Source organism: Montipora capricornis, chromosome 3, assembly GCF_036669925.1.
Source record: "Montipora capricornis isolate CH-2021 chromosome 3, ASM3666992v2, whole genome shotgun sequence".
Classification (NCBI taxonomy): domain Eukaryota; kingdom Metazoa; phylum Cnidaria; class Anthozoa; order Scleractinia; family Acroporidae; genus Montipora; species Montipora capricornis.
In genome coordinates, this window is record NC_090885.1 from 23622864 (window position 1) to 23649527 (window position 26664).

The window sequence follows — 26664 nt, forward strand, 5'->3', positions numbered from 1 at the left end:
GTAATGAAAGAAAGAGCTACGTATTACCGCCAAGACCGCGCAAAGCCTGAGGTAACGAAAAACACAGCATCTCAGGCCAGAAATACACTAAATAAACGCGAAAAACTAATAAAGACATCCCCCAGGAAAAACATATTTATGCATAAAGCAGACATCTAATGCCGGAATAAACACCATATGAGTGACAGCCGCGAGATAACACACAAATGTACAAATATCACAAGAAAGCAAGATAAAAAGACTTAAGAACCTCAAGCTCACTAGGGCTGCCCGGAGTTGGTACTTTGGACAACGAAGCTCGCTCTGTAATAAAATAATACAGACTGCTATGGACTCCCACGCCTTTCCCCGCACTCAATGATGCCCGCATGGTGTGATTGGCTCATTTGAGTATCTGCGTCTCTTTTGTCGGTCAAAGCAAATGACTTTAGAAAGCAAAAGCACGAGAAATTCTAGAGCATGAATTACGGCAACCGAAAGCGAGCTGTTTTCCCCTTTTTTAACTTGTCTTAACAGTCTCTTTTCTCTATTAGAGCCGATTAGTTAAAAATTAGAGAGGCTATTGTCCATGCATACGAAATGTTCACTTCTTCAGTTGACATTCGTGGCTCAAAAACGTCTCGTAAGATACACGCATTGATCGTTTGCATATGACGTCACGAGGCAACGTTGGTGAACAGAACAATGCAGTAAAATGTATTGACTACATTATTATGCAAAATTTGTGAGGCCATTTTCTATTGCTTAGTACTCCAACATGGCCATCTCATCACGTGGATGCAAACCAAGAATTGGTTCGACGGCAATCAATTTAAACCACCAAAAACACACAAAAAAATTGTCTTTGTAATTTGTATATTTTCCGTGAGTTTTCTTCTCGACTTGATCATTAAGTCATTCTCTGCCTAAACAGCACAGTACGAAACTACTTAAAGATTATCAGTAAAATAAAGATTTCGACCCTGTGGAGGGTCAGTAAAACACTCATGCGAGTGTGGCGAGTTGAGGAAATTCAGCCTAAGGACTGAACACAAACACACAAAAAGGCTCTCGTTTTTCTTGAGTGCAAGCAGAAACTTTTAGATCAGAGAGAATTTTGTAGCGAAGATTGTTCCACAAAGTCTCTGCTCAGTAGCTGCAAAGCATCTCAGAAAAAGCCTTTTTCGATATATTAAAATTCAGCTTGATAGTGACGCAGTGAGGACAAAGACAAAGGAAGTGGATGATAAGTAAATATTTTCCACATTCATTCCAACGTGTTTCTATTGTTTTTGTCCTCACTGCCTCACTATAAAGCTGAATATTTGATGTTTCGAAAATGGCCTATTTCGTCTGCAAAATGGAGTATCTCTTAGGTAAAAACAAAAAAAATCATTTCATAGTAATTATTAGTAGCCAGGGTCTGTTCCTAGCGAGAGGAGACAAGTCAGTGGTCCGCTTCCTTCTAGGCTTTAAAACCAAACTCCTTTGCATCATCGTCAGTAAAGTCACCATAACGCCACAGGTTTAACTAGGGAAAAAAATTGTCAGATAAATAAACCTGAAGAGCATGAGTTACGTCATGTGGAAGGCAGGCGGGATGCCTTTGGGCTTGGATATCATATTGACTCAGAAACGATGCCCAAAGAATGGGGAAGGCGAGAGGAATGAAGCGAAAATGAAAAACCTACCCTCCCCTCCTTGGTTTCTTCTATTCCCACTGACCCACAGTGGTATTTTCTCCCTACATAGTGGGATGTAGGGAGAATGCAGAGTATATTTACTGGCAACGATAGGACACAGGAAAAACATATCTCCATTTGAGGGAACATGAAAGAGAAATATCTCAAAATGAGGGATGAGATTACCCTGGCCTTCCTGGCTGCATCCTGAGCCTTGTGATACTCCTCCATTAGTTTCTGTAGTCGCTTTTCTTTCCTTTTTTCAACTAATACTAGACCATCTGAAACAAGAGCCTTGGCAGCGTCTTCTCCATTCTCCTGAACGAGTGTCACGTATTCCTGCAACAACAACAACAAAAATTATTGGAATGTATCTGTCACTTACTATTCATAATTCATCAGCTCTTGGCGTCCCTTGGATGCTTTACTTTCGCTAAAACCTTGGTTATCAAGTGTAACGAACTGAGTCGCATTACTAGACAAAATTCAAACTCGAGTTTCGAATGTTTTTAGCTTTTCTTCACCGCGAAATAATTGTGATTGTTTGATGTAGAAAAGATCCAACGGACTTCATTGTCTTCCCACTTTACCTGGTTCAAATTTTTATACTCCACATTCAGCATAAATTGATGGTTCTGTAGAAGGAAAAAAAATACCCTGTGAACTGTCTTTACTAGTCCATAGTGGTACAGATACTAGTCGCACTTTGATCATGAATAAATAATAATAATAATAATAATAATAATAATAATAATAATAATAATAATAATGATGATGATGATGATGATGATGATGATGATGATGATGATGATGAACTTTATTAAAGCATCAACTACATTTAGCGCTCGGGAACTAACTGGGAACACTGTACATTAATCATATCAAATCATTTTGGTTGGTTTTTGAGGAAAAGGGGAAAACCGGAGTAAACGGGAGTAGATAACCAACAAACTCAACCTTCATGTACCGCCAAGTCTGAAAATCGAACCCGGGCCACATTGGTGGAAGGTGAAGGCTCTCACCACTGCGCCATCCTTGCTCAGCACAAAAAATTAACACTTGATTTAAAAACAGGGCTCAGGTGAACTGGCAAATGGTCTATTATACCTTGGTCCAAATAGAAACGCTGGCAGCCCATAACTGCTGAACCGATAGGCTATTTCCGAGTTCATGTCCGCCTCCTCTTCAAAGGGAGTCTAACTGCGAAGTTTTTGTTGTGAAAATTAGTTTTCATTCATGTGTAAAGTAGAACAAAATACCATCACAAAAACTTCGCACTTAGACTCGTTTTAAAGAGGAGGTAGACATGAACTTGGAAATGGCCTATCGACTCGGTTGAGCATCGCACTACCGTGAGGTCTTGAAATCAATGAGGAGAAAGTCTTTCCTGGGTAAAATTCATCTTCAAAATGGTTAGACTTTCCAGTCTTCTCGGATAAGGACCATGAACCGTCTCACAAGTCTTGTTCATAGACTCTGAGGAACCCACACCTTATTCACAAAGAGTAGGGGACAGAGTTGCCAGTGATGTGGCCTGTCCTTGTAAAGGTAACACCTTTAATGGCCCATTTCCGAGTTGCTGTTTGTCTCAGTTTCGAAGTGAGTCTTGGTGCTCAACTATTGTAAGGGAAATGAGTTTGATTTGTATAATAAGAATACGCAACTCATTTCCATTTGAATGGTTGTGCACCAGGACTCGCTTTGAAACTGAGGCATGCAGCAACTCGGAAATGGGCTTTTGGAACTTTGTTCTGTTGTGTGGCCCTTACCACCTGGGTGGTGAAAATCAGATTTAACTGCACAAGAAGCGCAGATCTTCCACTTGGGGTTTGTAGTGTAAAAGACCTATTTTGGGAATGACGCTGCGTGCCCTTCACGATAAAGATCGATTTTGAGAATCATTCAAAAGGGAAATTAACGATAAAAACGCTACATGACGTTTTGACGACCTTCGCGCGTATAGAGTCACTTTAGTTTAGGTATTGAGCTTCGGTCTTTTGTTCGTAATTAGGAGCATTTAAAAAATCACGCACACCAACTTGAACTATTCGCATTCTTGTAATTCCCACACACACCCACTTCTGTGCATATAATGTCACTTATATTAATTTTTTTCACATTCGACAATGATGACATGAGGTCGTCGTCATGTAACGTTTTTATCGTTAAAAATCTTTCTTTTGAAACACATTCATCTAACACAATAAATTTGTGTTGAAGACAATGGCAAAGTTCCGCACAATTGTTTTTTGTCATAAAGCCCTTTTCAGTGCCCTCAAGAGCAAAGAGCAAAAACCTGAAGACTGAAATAGTTTTTTCCTGCGCTGGTGACTGAGCTCATAAGGTGATTGCAAGCTCCTGCACACACCCGCAAACATGCGCATTATTGTATCCCGATGCTAAATGACAACGTCTTGTGTACTCTCTGAGGATTCTCTACTCAAAAGTAAGAGACCTACCATAACCAGATTCTTGAAAGCATCCAAAGCGTCAGCTACTGCTTCAACCTTAAAAAAACAAAAGGAAATCAACGTGCTCAGTAAAAGTCAGGTCGAAGTCTTTTGCTATTCAGAATAGGCCATTTCCGAATTGCTGTTTGCCTCTGGTTCAAAACGAGTCTTGGTGCTAAACCATTCAAATGATAATGAGTTTAATTTGCATGAAAATACACCACTCCTATCCATTTGAATGGTTGAGCACCAGGACTCGCTTGAAAACCGAGGTAAACAGCCACTCGGAAATGCGCTATAGAGTATTTTCAATCAGGTGATCAGTAACCTTATACATACTTATACATACTTAATTGACCGCTCCCCATAGGGGCTTTTCAGGGCCAATGAAACAATCAACGAAACAACAGAACACAACAACAACTGTTAAGAATCCCAACTGGCCGGAGGCAAACCAGTTGGTTATTTACAAGTGCAGCTGGGAAGTTGAACCGGGGACTACCAGGAACAAATTCAGCGAGTGGTCAGAGCGGGTCTTGAACACGGGATCTCCGGATCTCAAGGCAAGCGCCCTAACCACTGGGCCACACTGCCTCACATAAAAAAAACGCAGTACCTCCAGACACCGGCCCTGGAGCGTCGTACCAAACGAGTCATCCCGGGATTTCGGCCCGTGCGATCGCTTTTGGACGCAGTTGGCCCTTCGCTGCTTTCTGCTACCGACCTTGCCTCCCGGTACGGCATTGAGGGAGAGATATGTCGGCCCCTAAACCATATGTGACAAATCCCACGCCTACTCACAGCTCCAAACCGCCCTTGTCGCTCCAAACCGCCCTTGTTTTTCCACCGAAACAAAGGAAAACGTTTGCATGATAATAGAGCTGAATTCCCAACGGATTAGTTGGGTCCACCAACATGGCGGCCGTTCTATTGTTTAGGTACACCAACATAGCCGCCGTGACGTCACGTGAAAACTTTCTATTAATACACAGGTTGGTAATCGTGATCTTTTAGACTGTGGAGGCAGTGTGGCCCAGTGGTTAGGGCGCTTGCCTTGAGATCCGGAGATCCCGGGTTCAAGACCCGCTCTGACCACTCGTTGAATTTGATCCTGGTAGTCCCTGGTTCAACTTCCCAGCTGCACTTGTAAATAGCCAACTGGTTTGCCTCCGGCCAGTTGGGATTCTTAACAGTTGTTGTTGTTCTGTTCTGTCGTTTCGTTGAGTTTCATTGGCCCTGAAAAGCCCCTATGGGGAGCGGTCAATTAAGTATGTATGTATGTATGTATGTATGTATTCCGTTTACAGTAAAAGGGAAAAGTATTCTGATAGAGTATATGGAGGTCATATCTTGACATTGAGGATTCGAACGTCAACTTTCTAAGCAAAAGATCGTAGCTGTTTAAGAAGAAACTTGCACAGTTCCAAGAAGCTTGACAAAACCCAGGCTCCTCTCAGCGAGTCTGCTTAATTAATTTAGGGTGTTTAGTTAATCACAATTTTAAACTCGACAATGATAATGCGGCATTCCTTTACTGATAAAATAAAAGTTACATCACAAACAAGATAATTCTGAGCAAATACAACCTTATCCAGGGAATTTGCCATCAACTAGAAAAAAGTGGGCCAACTTTTTTTAAGACTACCCACATGGAATCCGTTCCAATCTTGTCCATTTGTGTCCATCCATGCCTCTCTATGTTGTTCACCAGTTTTAAGTGGTTATTGCAATTTTTCATTCTTCTTTTTGGGCATTTTGGGCGTCGTGAAATTACATAATTTTGCGTGACATAGCCCCTTTAAGTCGCTCAAGCCAGTTTCAACAATTTCAAGAGACTCTCTTAATAGAAGAATTGAATATATGGCGCTGCTTCACTTAACAGCAATGTTATGGTAATATGACACAACAATTGTTGCTTAATAAGATGCACTTATTACTACGACGCAATTGGTCACCACAGCAACAGGAAAGCCACCTTACATCTCAAAAACAAACACTGTGACTCCACTTTTTTATTACTGGAAAATATTCAGCAGGTTAATTTTAAAGTTTATACAAATCCAATTGTGAAGAAAGCTCCAAGTTCGCTCCAGAATTTTTTTTCAAAACAGGTTTAACAAAACCTGCTAGTCACTTTCCCGCGATAACAAATGGAGTTTACCCAGTTTGTGCTTGATGTAAGAGGTTGATGAAGTTGGTTAAGAGGTATCAAAACCTATAGGTTTCCATGGTATTTAATACCGGTTAGGGCTAACCGTGCTTCGAGCAACCTGGGCCTGGACGCTAGCGAAGAGGTCATAAGGTCATGCGCATGGGCTGCAAGTCGTCGTTCTCGGGCCGCATGCGCCGCCCAAAACCGCAAGATTTGTTCTTTTGGAAAAACTTCATTCCACTGATTCGCATACTGCCCGATCGCGATGAGAAACAAAACGTCTTAAAAATTTTCTTTGGCAAACATTTACCGAAAAACTCGCGGAAACAAACTCAATCAAAAGTACGACATTCTTGATCTATATAGATTTAAGTAGAAAGTCGGCCTTCACCGCATCAAAGTTCCATGTGATTGAAGAAAAAAATGAATTACTTTTTATCACTTACATCACTTGGAAGTTCAATAAATGCCATGTGGTACTCATGTGCCTGAGCAGGAAAACTGCAGAACGAATAAATATCCAAAAAAAATAAATTAAATCAATTCTTGACCGTTTCATTTGACGCTTGTCGAAATGTGTTCAACAAATCGACAACAGATTCCATGGTCTGGATTGTTGACTCTCGCTACGTTGACGCCACCATCTCCAATAACTTAAATGGTAGCCTTGACGTAACACGGTCAAATTTATCTGTCTCAAGAGACGTTTTATCACGTGGTTGCAGGTGAAAGACAGAGGACAGAAATCTCGCCATTAAATCTTCATAGCCAAGTGAAACACCGTTTTTTTGTAATGGAAAAAGGAAATCTCTTATTCGATGGTTTAACATATAATACGTCTGGACATTTTGCTCGTTGCTCGTATTTTTCCTCGCCCCTGTGGCCCTTGGATAAATACTACGCAATTGGTACAATATCCGCGCGTATTATATGTTAAACCATCGAATAAGATGTATATAAAGCGGTTATAATCATTTTAAATCCAGCAAGCCCGAGTAGAATAATTGTTTTATTAAAATCTCCAGGTTGAACTCTTCCATACTGTAGCACTTAACATCTTCAGTGTCCACGGCCAACGTTTGTATAAACGTAACCTTTCCTTGTACTTGTACATGGTTATTGCCGTGACTTTAACATCTTCAGTTCCCACGGCCTGCTCCCGTCTGACCTTGTAGCTCAGTCGGTAGAGCGGCGGAGATCTAACCCGAAGGTAACCTGCGATCAGGCCCATTTTTAGCTTCGCCCATATGTTCTCTTATGTGGTCGCTCGCTGAAATTGGGCCTGACCAAAAGTCTCTCAAGAATTCCGGACGGTCGGCCAAATTTTGGCCGACCAAACTCGTGATCTGATTGGCTGTTGAAACGCCGGAAGTGAAAATGCCATCGTGATTGCGCGGAGCTCTCGCGAAGTCCTCGAGACTAACCCGCCATAAGTGTACGAAAGAATTTGCTCCCTTTTGTTCTTAGAATGCCGTGGACGGTTCAACTTGATTTTATTTGTACAAATGGAGATATGCCATCTGAAACATCTCATGACTTGTCCAGAATCGGGTTTGAATCTCTGAAACGAGTGAAATTAGCGATTCCGTTGTCGAGCTCTGTGACCATGGGGTTGAAAGTACTTTGGCACAAACTTCCCTGATGTTTTGAAAGCTAAATAGCTGGTTCTTTCAAGTGACAATGAAAGCCGATGCATATTGGTTTCCTGGATGAGACAAGGGACATGTATATCAACAGGAGGAGACGCTGATAAAATCGCAAGTTACACGAATGCATGTTTTGAATATCTGTGTATCAAACGGCTTTATTTATTTACTGTCCATGACACGGATTGTTTGCACACTTCATAATATTTCCAGTTGATTTAACTTAAAATTCGCACTCCAGAAACTAAAATGGCTTGTTTTATTGTACAACAATAAAAGAAACTTTGCGAGTCCATCTTACTGTTCGTACTCCATCAAAAAATAAATTAACAGCCAAACTTATCATGATTTTACTGCGCGCAATTCTAGAAATACACTGCAACTGAAGATATTACCCTAAAAAATCACCAAAGAAACCTTCGTGGGCAAACACGTTAAAGGAATAATGTACATGTATTTCTCTTTTTTTTTCTTTAAAAATCTATTGCCAAACCGTCCAACGACAAAATGCTAGGTTATCGAAGATGTCAAGCTTAAAAGATTGCATATTCAGTGAAGTTCGGAGGGAGAATTACACCAGCCTTTGCCGCAATATAGTCGTCGAAAACATTCCCCATGCTTTAAATGTGTTTTTCTCAAATTAAAGCCAACGGTATTTTTCGAATTCGTTTATAATATTCCTCTCACGGTAATTAACTCGGGTCAAAACAAAATAGCGTGAATCTGCTGTCCACGCATGTATTGGTGTAATGGGAGTAAATTTGATTGGCCGATGAAGGACATGTCAATCAATCAAAAAAAGTGGGCGGAAGGAATTTTGAAGAGGAATTTGGTCAGGCTCTATTTTTCGTTTCGCCAACTCCGAAACTAAAATAGAGCCTGATCGCAGGTTAACCCGAAGGTCGTGGGTTCAATTCCCACCCTGATCAGAATTTTTCTCTGTCCTTTTGTGGGCCCATTTAACGCTCACATGGTTCATATGGGATAGAAATCTAGCACTTCACATTACACTCTATTCAGGTAACGTTTGTATAAACGTAACCTTTCCTTGTACTTGTAAATATGGAAACGGCCCGTTTCCATGGTAATGGTTCGTACTGTAAAATCCCGACCGAAAACTAACCAAACAGAGTGCTCCGTATAGCCTAAGAATTCCTTGCCATATAACAGCGACTTATTCATTGGATAAAGATAAACGGGCTTTGAACAACTCAGTGCGGTCGCTGAACTTTTATGTTACCTGTGGAAAGCAGAAGGGAGTGGACAGAGCCTCGTGACCGGTAACGCCTCTCTCTGCAAAGTAGACAACATCAACGCAAACACATTTCAAAATTATCGGTTATATCATCAAACTGTATAATGAACTTCACACATTCCAAATGGCAACGAAGTACATCGCCTAGTTCTTACGTTTCCATAGTCGATGTAAAACACGTGAACTTGTTTTGGAGAAACAACGTTTTCTACGCGCGCTCGGTACCTGCGAAGAAAGAAAACAAAGGTTACAGCAACATGCAAGAGGCCGTGTGGTTCCTTGTTTAGAGCCTTGGACTGGAATGCACACGCTTTGGGTTTAGTTCCCGCTGACCACCGACTCGGTTCAAATTACGTAAATCCTTTATTGTCCTAAAATCTAAAATCCTCTTTATAGATTTTGACCTTCGGCTGGATGACCTCCAACTTCTTGTGCTTGAGCTTTTCCACTTTTATGGACAGTTCATACCACCTTCTGGTTGTTTGAAAAAGCGGTATAGGGGACCCGGAAACAGCGTATCACTGAATTAAATAAGCCCACTCTCTATCTAGCTCTTCCCCACCTCCAACTGTCAAACAATACAATACAATACAATACAATACATACTTAATTGACCGCTCCCCATAGGGGCTTTTCAGGGCCAATGAAACAATCAACGAAACAACAGAACACAACAACAACAACTGTTAAGAATCCCAACTGGCCGGAGGCAAACCAGTTGGCTATTTACAAGTGCAGCTGGGAAGTTGAACCAGGGACTACCAGGAACAAATTCAGCGAGTGGTCAGAGCGGGTCTTGAACCCGGGATCTCCCGATCTCAAGGCAACCGCCCTAACCACTGGGCCACACTGTGTCAAACGTGCTTGAAGTAAGTCTGTGTTCAAACGTGCTTGAAGTAAGTCCCCCTCGGTGGCTTAATAGAAGATTTACGGCAAACGACTTTGCGTCTTCTGCCAGTTAAGCTTCCACAACCATGTCACGTTCGCAGCTCATCGTTGAAAGTGCATTTGAGCATATCGCGCACCCGAAGTTCTTATTACCTAATCAATCCTTCCCTTACGAACACATGCCACACCGGGTGGCAATATAACAAACGAGGAGGAAACGAGTGCAAGTTCCAAGTCCAACTCGTCCTCTTTTAAAAACCGTGTTCAAGTGCGAAATGAAATATTTCCAATTTCTACATGAGAGGGAAAACTTATCACCATCACAAAATTCTCGCATCGATACGCGCTATTTAAACGACACCGAAGTTAACTCCGAATTCAATGAATAGGTGAAAGAAGCTAACCAGTTATTATCCACAAATAAAGCGGCACACAGATCTCCTTTCCTTGCTGTATAAGAACCAGGTAATGGCGGGCTTGTACTAAGCTCATTATGAAGATCATCCATAAGTTTTTCCAGCTGGCCACCTGTAAAAGGTAACAAAATCTTTTGCTTTGTTCTCATAAATTGCTTTCACGTCTAATAAATATTTTTTCCAGAATTTGCTTATGCCAAGAAATCGGGATTGTCCGAACGCCACATGTTCAAACAAAATCAATCTCAGTCAGAAAAATTAAGATGTGACAAGTAGTCGAATAACAGAGAAACGTTGCATGTAAATCATGGGGGATAAGTATAGAACCAAAACGCAGAAGGTCTTTCATTCTAAGTTCTCAAACTCATTAATTATTCATAAGGCTGTAAGCCAATAGGATTATTACATTTGGTCAGGTGCAATGGTTTGGATACCCAGTGAAACCCTTATGGCACTGCAAGCAGTGTTTGAAATTTGTTGAAACACTGCTGGCAGTGTTTCAACAAATTTGAAACAATCCTAATCTGCATATTCATTAATCATGGTAAGCAGTGCATTCCAGAGTGTGCAAATACCAGGAAAAACAATTGATTCCATTTCATTCGTTTGAGAAGTTATTCCAAACACTCATTCTGCGTGTTTCATTGCGATGACAAACAACTCGAAAACAATAAAACACTCGGGCCCGGAGGCCCTCGTGTTTCAATAGTTTTCTCGTTGTTTGAAATCGCAATGAAACACTTGAATTCGTGTTTGAAATATAACGTCACCGACATAAAAACCGTCCCGCTTTTGGTAACAACTCTTTACAATTAAATATCACAGGAACTTAAAGTTGTAATGCTCTTAAAGGGCGCCCGTGTGTCCTTTCGTTCGTGTTTAGTCGGAGGAAGAAAAATTGTACTACATCCTTTTTATGAAATGAGTGCAAAGACGACAAATAATGTCGCGACAATGTGAACAAAAACCGACGACTGGTGGCTCAGTCGGTTGAGCACCAGGCTTTAGTGCGGAAGATCGCGGGGTTCAATCCCCACTCAGACCAACGCTCTGGGTTTAAGAAATATCTGAGGACTTTCAAGTCTTCTCGGATAAGGACATCAAACCGCAGGCCCCGTCTCACAACCTTTCCTTTAATGAACATTGTTCGTGAAGAGTAGGGGGAAGGGAAACCGGTTTTGTGATCAGTCCTCCTTTCACAATCATGCATGGGTTGGTTGGGTGAGATGAAATAAGGACTGATATCATGCATGGGTTGGTTGGGTGAGATGAAATAAGGACTGATATCATGCATGGGTTGGTTGGGTGAGATGAAATAAGGACTGATATCATGCATGGGTTGGTTGGGTGAGATGAAATAAGGACTGAGGGGGACGCGAAAGGAGTCGCGAAGCCGCGATGGGGACCCCGCTCAATTCCCCCCTCGGCTTTGTCGCTTGCTGTCACAGCACTCGCTCCGTGCTATTTCCATCTAAACTACCAGCTGCACTGGCTGAAATGAAGAAAAAAATGACGAAGACCACTTGCCTGAGTCAACATGCTGAGCCCAAAAGGAAAGACTCTGCTTTGTTTCTGTAACAACAACCTAAAAACAAGGAATTACAGTCAGTCACTTACAAAATCCTGTATTTTGCAATTTCTTGGAAAAAAAAAGTTTTCCGGTTTCGTTCACTTACCACAACACTTATAGATTATTTGTCTCCACGAAGTGCGTTCGACCAATATACATCATACACGGCAAAACGGCAAAATACACAATAACATGAGCTTCCATAACTTTTTAAAGACGACAAACCTTCTTATAATTGCACTTTCTTTCTGCTTCCTCAACGACAACAATATTCTTAGGTTCTTCATAATTGGCCCATAACTGAAAAGAAATAACACATATTTAATTGATTGTATACGTGCTAAAAGCGCTCGTCCGGGATGCTCCAGTGGTCACCCAGAATGGAGCTCTGACAACGACGACATCGGCGAAGGTAACTCTTGATAAACTCATTGATTCTACTTTTAACAAGATAATTTAAACGGTGCTAAAGAATTTCTGTTTACCACCAGCAAAAATTTTTTCCTTGTTATTTGGATAGCACCATTTCCGGCAAGAACGACTTTATTCAAGATATCCTTTAAGTGTAGAATTAAATGATAAGGATTGTATACGTAACTGAACTCTTGAGAAAACATAACTCCATTCAACATCGAAAGTGACACACTAACAACTGATCAGTGAATGGACAAATCCGCCCGCCCTCCCCCATCCCCCCTTCCCATAGCCATACTCGCCTCGACCTTTCAGCTATACACGAGTAAAAACGAGAACGCCAGAAAACTTAGGCCCCAATGCACGGAAGCAAATGGCTCTACAGGAATGCTCTGCAAAGAGGTATTATATTTTGGAACCTTTCCTTGCCGCATTTTTTCCTGCACAATGATACAACCAAACTTATGAGGATTGGTATAACGAACGTTAACATACGGCAGGGGATACGTTTACCTTTAGCTTCGCTGATTTTGCCTGCTCTTCAGCTTGAAAGAGTTGATGATAGAACTGGGAACGTTCAGCAGTGAAGTGGACTTGAGAAAGACCAGCCTACAAGAATACAAGCAAAATGAACTCAATAATACCGCAAACGTACAGATATCACGATCAAATACTTGGAAGGACAAAATAAAGACAAACGTAAATGCTTCACAATCGTTAGTTCCTTTCTTCACAATCGAAGTCTGTTTCCGGCCTACTGAATCCCAGTCAGTAAAACTGAAGTTGTTCGTTCATCGGTTTTCAGCAACACCCTTGCCTCATCCCCAGTTAACCTTGGAGATGTTAACAGCAGACAGCAGACAGCAGACGATTTCTAGTTGCAATTAAACATCGTCGCAAGTCTGCAAGTATGCAGTTTGAAAGTTTGACGGGTTCTCACTGTAACTATAAAATACTCAGATTGCGCCTCAAAGAGATGCACAAACTATTAAGTAGAAATCACAGTCAATCATATGGAAAAGTTGGGGATTAACCTCAACGAGTGCGACTGAAAGGTTGGTGTTGTCCACAAACAGCCAGCCGATGAAGTTACCAGCCTTGTCTATTGCTTCGACTTCCACTTCGACCTAACCAAAAATAATGAAAAAATAATTTTTTTTCTCACAGAGGTTTTAAAGCAAACAACGTAAAAAGCAAAGCCACAAAGAACACTTAAGCCAATCATATCAATCACATGAGTTATTCATTTCGCATCTGAAGAAAACGATGCAACCAGCTGTAAAACGCTGTGGTTTTACTTCTAATTGGGAAGAAGGCAGGCCTATGGAGCAGGCCTGTGGAGCAAACTGCATACGTCAAATACCTAGGTCTTATCATTGATTGAAATTTAAATTGAAAAAAAAAAAAAAAAAAACATACACATAAAGTTGGTAAGAAAATTTCAAGGGGCATTGACATTCTATCTAAGCTTAGACATTTTATTACTAGGGATATTCTCAATCAGTTACATGTGTATTATTCCTTAGTGTATCCTTTCCTCATTTGTGGCTAGATTGCCTGGGGAAACACTTATGCCACAACTCTCAAACCTGTTGCAGCTTTGCAGAAAAAGGGCAGTACGAATAATAACATTTTCTAATCGAGATGCTCACTCTAGCCCTCTGTTTTCACAGTGAGGATGAGGGTTGTCCAATACACACGAACTGAGTCGGGTCGACTTTTTGGTGACCCGACTGAGTTCATGTATATTGGACATGTGAGGTGAGGATTAATCAAATTAATGGAACTTGTGACTATTCTGAGTGGTTTTTTTCCCTGGGCTAATTAATTAATTCTGTTGTGTAAAACTTTTTCTAATTTGTCAAATAAATGGATGGTTGTTGTTGTTGTTGCTTTTGTTGTATTTGCGCATTCTTTTCACAGCAATGTCTGGAAGGAGAAGGTGATTCACAAGCCTTACCTCTCTCTGCATACAAAGGTCTTTCGTGAAGCTCAAGGCTTCATCTCCAAAAGGCTCTCCTTCGGCGGCAATAACGCCTTGAGAAGTCACTATTCTGCCAGCACGAGGACATGTGATACCTGCTCAAACAGAACCGTCAAAAACTAATTAAGAGTCTAGAAATTCTCATGTTTTGTTTTAAATTTTCTAAGTGGGTAACGCAACTCGGGTAGAAAGGTTAGGTATTACAAATTTTAATGAGAGCGAGTTTCAATCGAGTGTCATAAAACCAAAATCAAGGTAATGACTTTGGCCAATCAAAAAGGACAGACAATCCGGTAAACCAATCAAAACTCGAAGTAATTACACATAGTCGATTCAAAGCGCGGGAAAATGTGCACGCGGGAGCCACGATTGGTTTTGGTTTCACTTCTGATTGGTTGAAAAAGTGGCGCGAGAACTTTGAACCAATCACTGAGTGAAGTAATCACACTACCACACGAATTCAAAGACCGGCGTCCTTTCACTTCATGAGGGAAATCGAATCAATGTATGACCCTTACCTGCGACAAGGAAAGTTACAAGACATGTCTCCTTTGGTAGATACAATCTTAGTCTGGAACCACTGGCAACAAACTGAAAGCGACAAAAAAAACGTAGAACGTACTTAACCATGATAAAAAAATGAAAACTGAAGAAATAACTTGTACAATCTCCAGTCGAAATGAACCAATCACATTTAGCAATGGATAAAGCAAACGCAAACAGATAGGGATGAGTGCTGGAAAACGCTACGAACAAGCCACATAGAGTTTTGCCTTTCTCCAGGTTGGCTGATGTTTCGTGACACTTAACAGAGAATCATTAAAAATAGTACCAACTACCACATTACTGATGGTTAATGGTTGGTAAGATATGTCTTTGTGACAAGCCGAGAGACTCGGTCGATTTTTTTTTTGTGAAAGCGCAAATGTGGGACGAGGTCGTACTTGTGCCAACCTTCGGGGCATCGAATAGCGAGAAACCCGATAGTAAAACTAGCATTAAAAAGTCGCGACTCACTTCAACTATTCCTGTAGATCTTCCAGCTCTTTGAAGGAATGGCAAAAACTGCTTTGCTTTAGCTGGTTCCTAAAGAAGATACCTTGAACGTTATTTCAATGTCACTGGCAACAAGAGGACTTCCCACTCACACAGCGATATTCCCTTGCTCAAAAAAAAAAAAGTTAAGCTTAACTTAAGCTGCCCATCTCCTTAAAGAAGCAATGTCATCGCTGGTCATGCGCACTGACACGCACACATTTTGCCACGTCTTTGATACGTACGCCATATTGGATTTTCAACACTTAAGTGGTACAGGGGGAAAAACACTGGCATTAGCGCATAAAAAAAGCACAATCGTGAAAGATCACGTGCGATTTTCGGCTTAACTCCAGAATACCCCGCCAATAATTTACATATGAACAGATATGCCTCGTTCTTCAAACAATGCCGCTTTAAAAGAAACAATTGTGGCGGGGTATTCTGATGTTGCACGCTAATTTTCAATCATTCCCAAGATGTCTCGCAATTTTCAATCACAAGCTCATGACCCCCGAAATCTATCTAATTCCCGCCTTTCATTAAACACCACCATCCACTAAAAGGGAGCGACACCTTACAGAAAATCGGATCATCTTTCGATCAACCATGAACACATAAGGAATATTCCCGAAAACGTTCGGAATTAAAATGTCCTAAAGTGTTATCTGCCGGAAATATTTAAAAGACATCGTATGCCATTCTTCCTCTTGACATCCTTGACACGCACTCTAATCAGTTAAGTCTGTTCAAATATAAGTGCTACACGGCCAACGTTTGCAAAAACGTAATCCTTCCTTGTACTTGTACATGTTCATTGCCGTGACTTTAACATCTTCAGTTCCCACGGCCTGCTCCCGCCTGACCTTGTAGCTCAGTCGGTAGAGCAGCTTTGATCTAACCCGATAGTGGTGGGTTCAATTCCCACTCTGGTCAAGAGTTTTTTTCTGTCCTTGTGTGGGCCCATTTCCATTAGTAGGGCTCACATGGTTCATATGGGGTAGAAGAAACCTAGCACTTCTCATTACACTCTAATCAGTTAAACTTGGTTCGAGGGTTCGAGTCCCCCGTCCAGGTGCCCTCCAGATTAGAGTCCGAGAACGACTACGACTAACGAGTTTTCTGTGTTGAGCACGCGCATTACGTTTAAAGAACGAAATTTTCCAAATGCGCGTGCTCAGAACTGAGAACTCGTACTCCTAGGAAAGGGTTCTACATACTAACCCCAGACAGATCAGCTACTCTGTGATGAGGTGTTTCCTTCTTGCTGTGTAATCCTTTACCATTCTTTATTGCACGCGTTTCCGCCGCCAGCAGTTCATCGTAGCACGAAGATCGTTGGTCATCATCTTGTCTGTGCCGTAGCGCAGTCGCAAATCCTTTGCTAATAAGAGCTTCGCCTATATTTATCCCACCCATTGTCACTGTTGCGCATGTGCGCTCTGGGAATCCATCACTTGGGGGCTTGATGTAATCAATTTTAACATTCACCTGGATATAGAAAATCAGTAAAAATTCTTTCGACTGACCTATTTACAAAAATTTACACCCAAAGGAGGTTAAGGCGTACTTGTGTGGACAGCAGTCAATAGTCTGCTATCTGGCCTTTCTACACGATGGTCAGTTGAACCACGAGCTTTTGAGTCAACAATGTTTCGTCGTGCAGTCGAGAGAAAAGGTCGAGGGAGGCTTGGGGTAGGGGGTAGAGATGCTTGATTGGGTGACGAAACACATTTGACTCAAAAAGTCGAAGGGTCTGCTACCAGTCGAAGTTGTCAAGAGACCTTGGATCAACACAATTCGAATATTAAATTCAAACGAAGTCACTGTTCATCAAGAAGTCATGAAAAGTCGCAATTATTATATAGCACAAAATTAATTTACAGGTACTTTCCATTCTTCATTCTTCCGTTCAGGGTCGCATTTGTGTTCCAGGACTGGTCAAGTTTCGTGATCTCTGGCAATTTTTGTTCATACAAGGACTCATACACCGTAAGCCACTGAAAACTATCACGTTAACGCGGTCACCCTTGTCGGTGAGAACATAAATGACCATAACACCGGTCGGGAACTTCGAGCCCTACTTTTCGTAGATAATGAAATGAGATAAAATATCGTAAAAGTTGACCCTGGCTAAAAAAGACGAATAACTTGGACGTTTCGGTTACTCCTGTAACCTTCTTTAGAAAAATGTAAATTGCGCAGGCGTCCCTGGTTTTATATACATAAAAGAATCAAAAAATGCCTGGCTACAGACCAGATATTTGAAACCTTTTTCGTAGATAACTTATGGGTTCTTAAGTGGTTCTTTGAAGGTATTAAATCCACATGGATTATGAGACAGGGAACACAGTTTAACAACACATAACGCCTATAGCTGAGCACAATAGTCTGTTATGTAGTAGTCTGTTTGACGAAGTTGTTTCGAATCCCAATCATAAACTAAACAGCTTACTACCACCATTCAACAATGTCAAATACAACCTCAGAAATCATCGTCCTTCTGCCTTGCCTCGTGTAAAAACAAACAGAGCAAATACTGTAACTCGTTTGTTTTCGCAATGACCCGCCAATAATTCCAGAATGTTTTTATAGATTTGTCAAAAGATCGAATGTTTTTCGAATTAAATTATTATTGATACTTTTATATAATATGCTTGTGAAGTTTTAAACTTGTAAAACTTTTCTTGTAAAATTGCTTAATTCAGCCCTTGGGCTGCAATGTACATGTAACTTTGAAATAAACATTCCATTCCATTCCATTCTATTCCATTGCAAGACTAGCTAATTATTTAGATGTATGTTATTTTAAGACCCCAATTTGTGGTTCGGCTGGGGGTCGGACCACTGGACACAAGCTAAGAATATTCTCTTTATCAAAGGGAGCACTTACCTTCTTTCCAATTAATTTTTTTCTAAGAAATTCTCTAGCTTCAAACATGTAAGGGATATCGTACAGAGGCCTTGGCTTCCTGTTATCTTTGATATTAGTGATCATCTCCTTTATAGAAAATCAAAAACAGGAAAGGATTAAGGTTAGGACACCCAAAGATTAAGCCGAGGGTGTAGCTCAGGGTGTAGCCGCTGCTCTTTTGCGCAAATTTAACATCTGGGAAATCCCATCGCTTATCAGTACAAACAGTCGCTACTCATCAAGAAAAAATAATATATTTACAGTTTGCGGTAGCCAAAAATGAGACATCTTTACTCAAGTAGACGTCAGTTGTGCATAGCAGATGGCTGCTTCGCTGGGCTATATCACATGACACAGAAGGAGCATCCATGAAATGTCAATTTCTCAGAAAAATCTTTTATTAAAGTGCTTTGCAGTAAAGTTGTCTGAGGTTTAGAAATAAACGCTGACAGGTACGAGAGTCTATAAAGATGACACATTTTTCAGGAAGACCCCAATATTCATCAATACCCAAAACGAGCTTTACACCAAATAGGCCATGTTCGTTATATCAATATTCATCCATGGCTATGAGGAGTTAAGGTTAAATTTGAATATTGTTTTGTTTAGAAATCTCCCTTGAGACTTGTAAGACAAAGAAAACAGAACTGAGCCGTGAAATTTGACCATAGAGCCTCCCATTGATATATTGAACTCGGCCTATTGTCCAAAGTGGGTTAAAGTCAAAGCTAAAACCTTTGGTATACATGTACCTGTGTTCCATCTTCTTTAGGTGTTAACCTTAAACGAGAAACAGAGAACAGTAGTCAAGTGTGTACTTCACAGACCTCTTTTATAAAATACTCTTTTGTTTTAATGCTAATAAGCCTTTCTAGCCACGCTACGACGAGAAAATTTAAAAAAAATGTTTGTTTCAAAACGAGGGCATTAGGTCTAATTAACATAAATCGCCATTCATGAAAGTGGTCTATTTGAGAGAATAAATTGAGAATGAAATGCCAAACCTGCTAAAACAATTATTTTATTGATTAACAATGACTGGGGGACGCTAGGAAAATATCCGGAATCTTGTAACGGGTATCAAAATTACGACCTTCTATCCAATAATCTATCACGAGCTATAGAAAGCTCAATCGTGATTGCCACCGTCCAACAGATGGAAAAAAACTTTACAAGTAAAGACTTCCTGGTTTGACATGTCACTGAACACAATCATTTCTTTAGCCAACGTACAGTACTGGCCACAGGAATAGCAGCACCTACACCCGCGTTGGTTTTAATCATAAGAATTAATATAATTTTTTAGCATGTGAGGAGATACATTTGGGGACATTGAACCTTGTCAGGAAAACGCTCTTAAGTCGGGATTTCTAAATCCAGACCTGTGTGGGGCTGATTGCAAACCAATAATAATAGTTTTATTATTGTACGTGAAACAAACCAAAATGCCAGGGGAGCCCAACTTACAAGGAGAACTAAAAATTCTTCGTTCTCACCTCGGAGGCCTTAAACTGGAGAAATGAATTTTCTTTTGTTCGCCATTTGGACTTTTGATAACCAAAGCATCCGCATTGACACATTCTACAACCTGTTTGCAGACAGAATACGACAGAAAGCTACGTGAAAATCAACAGGACACCCTGGATGAGAATTTTCCTCTCATGCACTTCTTACAAGGTTTGTTTTCATAGTTGGAGTTGTTCGGAATGAATTGACCGTGATTGGGTGGAGTGAACTTCACTCCACCCAATCACAGTCAATTTAATTCACCGTCTGGCATACCCACAGTATGCATATGCCTATTAACAAGACTGTTGCTTACTGTTCTTTAGCCACACCTTGTCTGCCCCTTTCCACCGTTTCTCTGTCAACACTCTGTTTTATGGGTAAAGAGCTACAGCTGTAGAGCTATGGGAATCCGATGGAAGTAGGAACACAAGGGACTTGGGACTCAAGACAGTAAAAGCCATGCACTGAGCTACATGTACCTACAGTATAATTTATTAACCCACTTTTTGCAGACTTTGACCAAATTATGCCACTGGCAAATGGACAACATCACATAATTAAAAGATTTGTGACAGTCCTTTCTTTGGTTGAAAGGTACATTGCTCTTGGCCTCTTTACCTTCCCCGTAAATTCTTTCTTTTGAATATCAACCGATGGAGCAGTGGACACATAGTCCTTCCACATTCTCAGCTTCTTTTCATGGGCAAACCTGCAGAAAAGATGTACTTTAGATTAACAATCTCCTTCCACAGAAGAAACAGAGTCTAGGTTTGTTCCTTCCCTTTATGCAAAGTTGTGTTCTGTTTATGAAAATAAAATAATATTATAACTTACTTTTCTGCAGCACGCAGCTTATGATGTCCATTAGAAAGCACTGCCATACTCCAGTCGACACAGCGGGCAAACCCTTCACGCAACAGGAGTTCAGCAATATTTCCAGCCTTATTACCGGCAAATAAAAGGGATAAAGTTGGATGTGAATGTTTCACTGGAGAAGGTGGTTTTTATCCACTCAGACCAAATGAGGAATACCTTGACAGCTAACATTAAATTTTTCTCTCAAAAGGGTGGAGTATGAGGCAGTGTGCGCAGGAGTTCTATAGACGACATTGTTAGTTCACACTCCATGTATTGATTTTCCAGCCCCAAATCCCCAATACACTGGAGCTTGACCACCTACTTCCCCCCCCCCCCCCCCCTCCTTCAATTGAATGTCAGTTGTTGCCCCAGGATTGCAATTCAGTTTTTACAGGAAGATGCATTTTTTCAATATTGTTTTAGAGAGGTGAAGCTGCCTTGAAATTATGGCCACACCAGTTGTAAGCAAAGAAAGGTATAGACCTCTTTCATATTGGTGGCCAAAGAAAATTATTGTTTTGTTTCAATGCTAATAAGCCTTTCTAACCTTGGTACCATGGGCAAAGTTGTTACAAAATGAGGCCAGTAGGTCTAATTCACATAAATACAAAAGAATGTACAATGTAAAGGTGGTCACCATTTATGAAAGTGGTCTATTTGAAACGGAACTTGACAAAGATTTAACAACAGGCTACCCCAATACCCCTCCCCATTGATGCACACTTTGTAACTTATCAAAAAAGAAGAGATCAATCCGAAACATGCCTACACTCACCGGATGAATTATTGTGCCAATATAATTCTGGTTTGATACACCTGAAATGATATCACAGAAGGTAAAAAGAACAACTTGTCAATGAGCTTCATGCAAAAGACTGTGCATGTATGGGAGAACATACTGTACTTGAATATTCACAATTTTGCAATCTCCTTTAACAAATAACTGTAATTATTTTTATACGGTTCTTTGAAATTCCCTCCAATGTACAGAGGTGGCTGTAGTATTATTACCAAATGAATACATATGTACCTGCTGTCATCATGAGGGTTTTATTGGAGCACATAGTTTCTATGGGGAGCATGCCCTTATTTACCCCCAACCTTGGTTTTCGGACACGAGTGGTCACAAGACTAAAGCCTCTCCCATGATTTTGAGAAATGTGGTGGAAAACTAGCTCGGGAACGCAGGGACGCTACTCCCTGAGACCACATATGGAGACCCTTATGAAGAAGCAAGTGGAGAAGGAGAGCAAGAGCGTTGGTTTGGAGAAAAAGGATGCCATGAATCGAGTGAGATGTAGAGTGGGAGTTAGAAAGATTGCTGACAAATTAGGGTAAATCCAGCCACCACCATTTACGGGGATAAACCCGGATCAAAATTGGATTGATGATGAATACATACCCTCCAAAATTATCTTGACTTCTCTTTGCAACAAACGGCTCTCTGTGAAAAACTTTGCCTACGGAAAGAGATGTCACCGGTAATGACAAAATGTCAGATCTATTAACTAAACAGACACTTCAAGTAGCTACAAGTAGAACGTCGAGGAAACAGAACTTCAATCTATTTCAAGTGGATCCATACTCAAATAATACAAACATGCAGCTACCATGTATACACATGTATGTACATTGTGTGTATGTACATGTAAGAGTTTCAATTACATGTGTAAACTTTGGATTGTCAAAGGTAGCAAGATGTAGGTAATTAGAGATGACTTTAATTATTTTTTGTCCTTTAGCACTATGACCTTACAAAAAGCCCAACAACACCCCCACTCAAATGCACCCACCCAACCCACCCAAATGCAATTTTAAGAAGGAGAAGAATTGCAAATAACCAGGCTACTGTACAGTCATGTCATGGGGGGAGGATCAAAAAGATTAATATTCCCTTCATTAAGTCTTCATTAAGGTTTCATAATAAGAATTGTTAGTTTTGATTTAAAAGCATCAAACTTGGCACAATGATAATTATGTCGTATTACAAGGTGAACAATATTGAAAGAAAGGTTGCAAGATCTATGAGCATTGAAATAAGGCACAATTATTTTGAAGAAATACATGTATGTGTTGCTTGTCCCTATTGTTAAAATATTATTGCAGCAGCTTTTTTTAGTTTTAGTGTGCAAAAAAAGGAGAAGGTTCATGAATCTGACTTGTCCCTATGCAGTCGCAAAAAGGCTGATACAAGGCTGATGCTTCAAAATTCGGCTTTGAGAATGTGATGTTGCCAACTGTCAAAAAAGACATTGCAGGTTTATCCACTGCTAAATTTCATGACCTTGCTCTGTCTGAGCTTTGAGTAGCATTTGGGTAACAATATATCTGCTAGTACATGTTATTGCTTCTAGCATGGGTCAGCAGAATAAAGGGCTCCACTTTAATTTCACAGTTTTAGTTGATGTAACCATTATAATTGTCTTTATTTGCCAGGATAAGCAAGATGACAGTGTCGAAGGCATGGGAGATAGACAGTAAAGTGACAGAAGCTTCAGTACTGGCCCGTCGATATCAGCCATGACTGATGCTAAAATTGATAATAATAATATTATTACTGTCCTTTAATGCTTCAGTGCTCATGTATGACCCACCCAAGCACGTGTACATGTACAATGTAAAGATACACAAGGGAAGTGATGTTGAATCTACACATGTACCTCCAACAGCTGACGCACAACACAAAGAAAAGCTGCAACGCAGATTGGTCATTGTTGGGGAAAGTGCTTGGAAATATCACCTCAACTTCCTTCTCCAAGAAACTGGGGCTGGGAACCAGTACCTTACCAAGCCTGGGAACTGTTGTGGACAAAGATTTCTCAGGCATTGCAAAGCCGCGAAGAACTCTTGAAGTGCAGTTGCAAGAGCAAGAGATGATTCACTGGACAACGTAATTTTATATTGTGCAGAGTTTCCAAGCAATTATTAATGCACTCTGTCATTGTGGAGGACTGCGTAATAGGCCTTAATCTGTAGTCACATACAGTACATTGATGTTGATCACAGTGTATAATGTACACTGCTAGATTCAATACTAGTTCGAAAGATTGTCACAGGCTCTTTTCTTGACGGCTTAAAACATAAAGATAGAGGGTCATAATTATATTTCCATTCTCATACAGCCTGTCACTGTGACAGTTCTTTTAAAGGCATCAGGTATACATTGTAGGTGTGATTTGTATGCTTTACTAATTTAAAATTATATTTGTAGCTATGTTGAATAGCATAAACAACGGTAGACAGGCTGCACTCGTAGACAAGCTGCACCCCTAGTTTAGAAGCTCAAGACTTGGAAAAAATAAATTCTGACGAAAATTCATCATACCTGAAGTACGTGTGCTTCATTCTGTAAATGTACATGACTGGTGATTGTATTAGTTTTAAGTCCCAGTCACCTTGGATCTGTCATTATTTAATTACCAGATACACAGTAATTAAAGTACATGTAACCCTCTAATAAATTAAAATGTAATGGGATGGATCTCAATGGGCTCTCTACACAATATTGTTCACCATGTCATTTATAAACTACATTGTATCATTGTGCAGCCCAAGTTTCAATAGCCTGTTCCAGGCTCTCAGATAGTCGAGAAAACGAAAAGAACTGCGTGTGAAAAGCGAGTGGGGGCTTGGGTCGAGGCGAGGCGGGAGAGCCTGTAAGCATCTCTTTAAATTCTTCATTCCGGTATACCAGCTCCTGGTATACCCTCTGATTGGTCAATTTTGACAGTTTACATCAACACTTTCGTCATCATTTTGATTCACGCGCGGAGCACGAAAGAAAGAGGTCAACTCTGTCGCCGAGTGTCTTAAAGTATTCCCAAACGTACAAGCCCTCAGATTCGAGCAAAAGTTGTGTCTGTTCGACTTCAGTAAGTCAAAAAAACGATCCGTTTGCAATGCTTCCAACTGGTTTTGGTAAAAGCATAAATTTTCAGTTACTGCCGCGCGTTGCGAAAGCGCTTCAATGTTGTGATACGACATCTCTCCACACCGCTTAAAATATAGCATTACCGGGTACGATATATAGTTCGCATTTGACACAACTATTATGTCCCATGCACGCCATAATTGTTAGCATTCAACGGCGCTCTCTGAAAACTCTGACGAACGAGAAAAATACAATATTTTGTTATTCTTTCTTATGCAAATACTTGGCTGCGTATTCGAATTCACCAGCTAGGGTCAATTAAATTTCTGCCTTCATCGCCTTCGAAAAAATGAGAGCAAAAAGAAAAAACCACTTTGAAAGAGCGCAAAAATTTGCCGAAAACAGGCTTGTATTTCCGTTGTATGTCTCAAAGCTTTAACAGATCAAGCGACTTCAGGAAGCGAAGGTGATGGCTACGTGTCTGTATACTGCAAATGCAATTGAACCCATCCACATGAAATATCAATCTTTCACATTCATTATCGGTTGTTCTGTTGCATCAGAGCTGAAGTTTATTGATGAGATCATCTTATCATCTAGGCCAGAAACTTCAATGGTCGGGTTTCTGTTTTCCTTGAAAAAGTCAACAGAGCGTCGGGAACTCGCAGCTTTCGAACTGGTCGTGTCTTTTGGTCGAATTTGCTAAATCTCCCGTCGGTGATTTCCTTGAAACTCGTTTCCCGGTTGCTTTGACAATGCCTTCGTTCGCTTGTAAAGTTATTTTCCTAAAAGTGCCTTAAATTCTGGCTAACGTACTCGCACAAGTGAGAATTAATGCCTCACCTCTGAACAACAATAAAAGAATCGCGCTTGAACTCGCGTGGGACCACACAATGCCGCCCTTTTTCAACACTTTGACATTGACATTTTGACATGCGAAAGGTTATTTGCAAAGTGGGCGGAATGAAGAATTTAAAGAGATGCTTACAGGCTCTCCCGCCTCGCCTCGACGCAAGCCCCCACTCGCTTTTCACACGCAGTTCTTTTCGTTTTCTCGACTATCTGAGAGCCTGGAACAGGCTAAAGTTTCAATCACAATGATGCTTTTACTACATATATGTATTTTGTCTGTCGAACACTTGACAACAATATTGAATAATATTATTATTACCAATGAATATTGCCAAACTTACTTCATCAGAGAATGGCTCTGGAATTTCTTTATCTCCTTCACGTCTGATCATAGGACACTAAAATAAAAACAAATGGAAATTTGGATGGCTTATAGTACATGTAGATGTATTCAGGTTAACAAGACAGCTGCATTTTAAGATGCTGCAAGTGAGCACTCTTTTTGTGATTTCCAACTTCCATTCTTCTAATGCTAACCTTAATTCCAGTAAACATCACTGTCACATGGTAGAAGTCTGGCAGCAAAAAGGCTCTCACTGAGCAACCGTCACGGACATGTTCAATAACAGCTGAAAGATCAAAATAACATTGAACAAGCACATGTATTAAATACATGTAGTGCAATGTACAAAATACAGAATGGGTATATATATTAGTCTACATAATGTACTAATTATCATAAATTTAAATTAATTCTGTACATGTAAACAAAGAACCAGCCTATAAAGGGTACAAAGTAAGGTATGGTTTTTTTGCTATGACTTGGTCCTTTACTGCAACAATTTGTGAATTGAAAACGTTTATGTATTCTGCTAAATACAGAAGAACTTTCCTCTTTTTCAAACAACTCTCCCTTCCATTCAGAATTTGAAATATGGTATTTACCAGACTGAGTATGCATGCTTCAGACAATAATAATTATGCTTTGAAATGTAATAATGTAATGTATATAATGTGCAACATAACTTAAATAAGTGAGAAAGTTTCACCAAAAATTCAAAATCAATACATAAAAGGAATAATTTATTATATTTTACAGGCCACTAAATAAAATAATTAATGCATACTAACAACATACCCTAGAGTACATTGTACACAACAGAAAATGACCTGGAAATCGCTAAAGAGA

General features: G+C 40.3%; 1 protein-coding gene across 1 annotated transcript in view; it reads right to left on the reverse strand.

The window, feature by feature from the left end:
* Positions 1–838: 838 nt before the first annotated feature.
* LOC138042604 (staphylococcal nuclease domain-containing protein 1-like) overlaps positions 839–26664 on the reverse strand; it is a 32916-nt gene continuing 7090 nt past the window's right edge. The window contains exons 7-31 of the mRNA XM_068888553.1: positions 26013–26104; positions 25817–25873; positions 22155–22212; positions 21528–21568; positions 20729–20835; positions 20513–20603; positions 19882–19973; positions 19138–19165; positions 18365–18472; positions 16696–16962; positions 15454–15522; positions 14955–15027; positions 14413–14531; positions 13487–13579; positions 12966–13061; positions 12264–12338; positions 11996–12053; positions 10457–10580; positions 9320–9389; positions 9150–9202; positions 6710–6764; positions 4121–4168; positions 2252–2296; positions 1848–2000; positions 839–1510 (exon numbers count right to left, since the gene is read on the reverse strand). Coding sequence (XP_068744654.1) covers positions 1445–1510; positions 1848–2000; positions 2252–2296; positions 4121–4168; positions 6710–6764; positions 9150–9202; positions 9320–9389; positions 10457–10580; positions 11996–12053; positions 12264–12338; positions 12966–13061; positions 13487–13579; positions 14413–14531; positions 14955–15027; positions 15454–15522; positions 16696–16962; positions 18365–18472; positions 19138–19165; positions 19882–19973; positions 20513–20603; positions 20729–20835; positions 21528–21568; positions 22155–22212; positions 25817–25873; positions 26013–26104 — 2138 coding nt within the window. The 3' untranslated portion in view covers positions 839–1444. The remainder of the gene's footprint in view (positions 1511–1847; positions 2001–2251; positions 2297–4120; positions 4169–6709; positions 6765–9149; positions 9203–9319; positions 9390–10456; positions 10581–11995; positions 12054–12263; positions 12339–12965; positions 13062–13486; positions 13580–14412; positions 14532–14954; positions 15028–15453; positions 15523–16695; positions 16963–18364; positions 18473–19137; positions 19166–19881; positions 19974–20512; positions 20604–20728; positions 20836–21527; positions 21569–22154; positions 22213–25816; positions 25874–26012; positions 26105–26664) is intronic.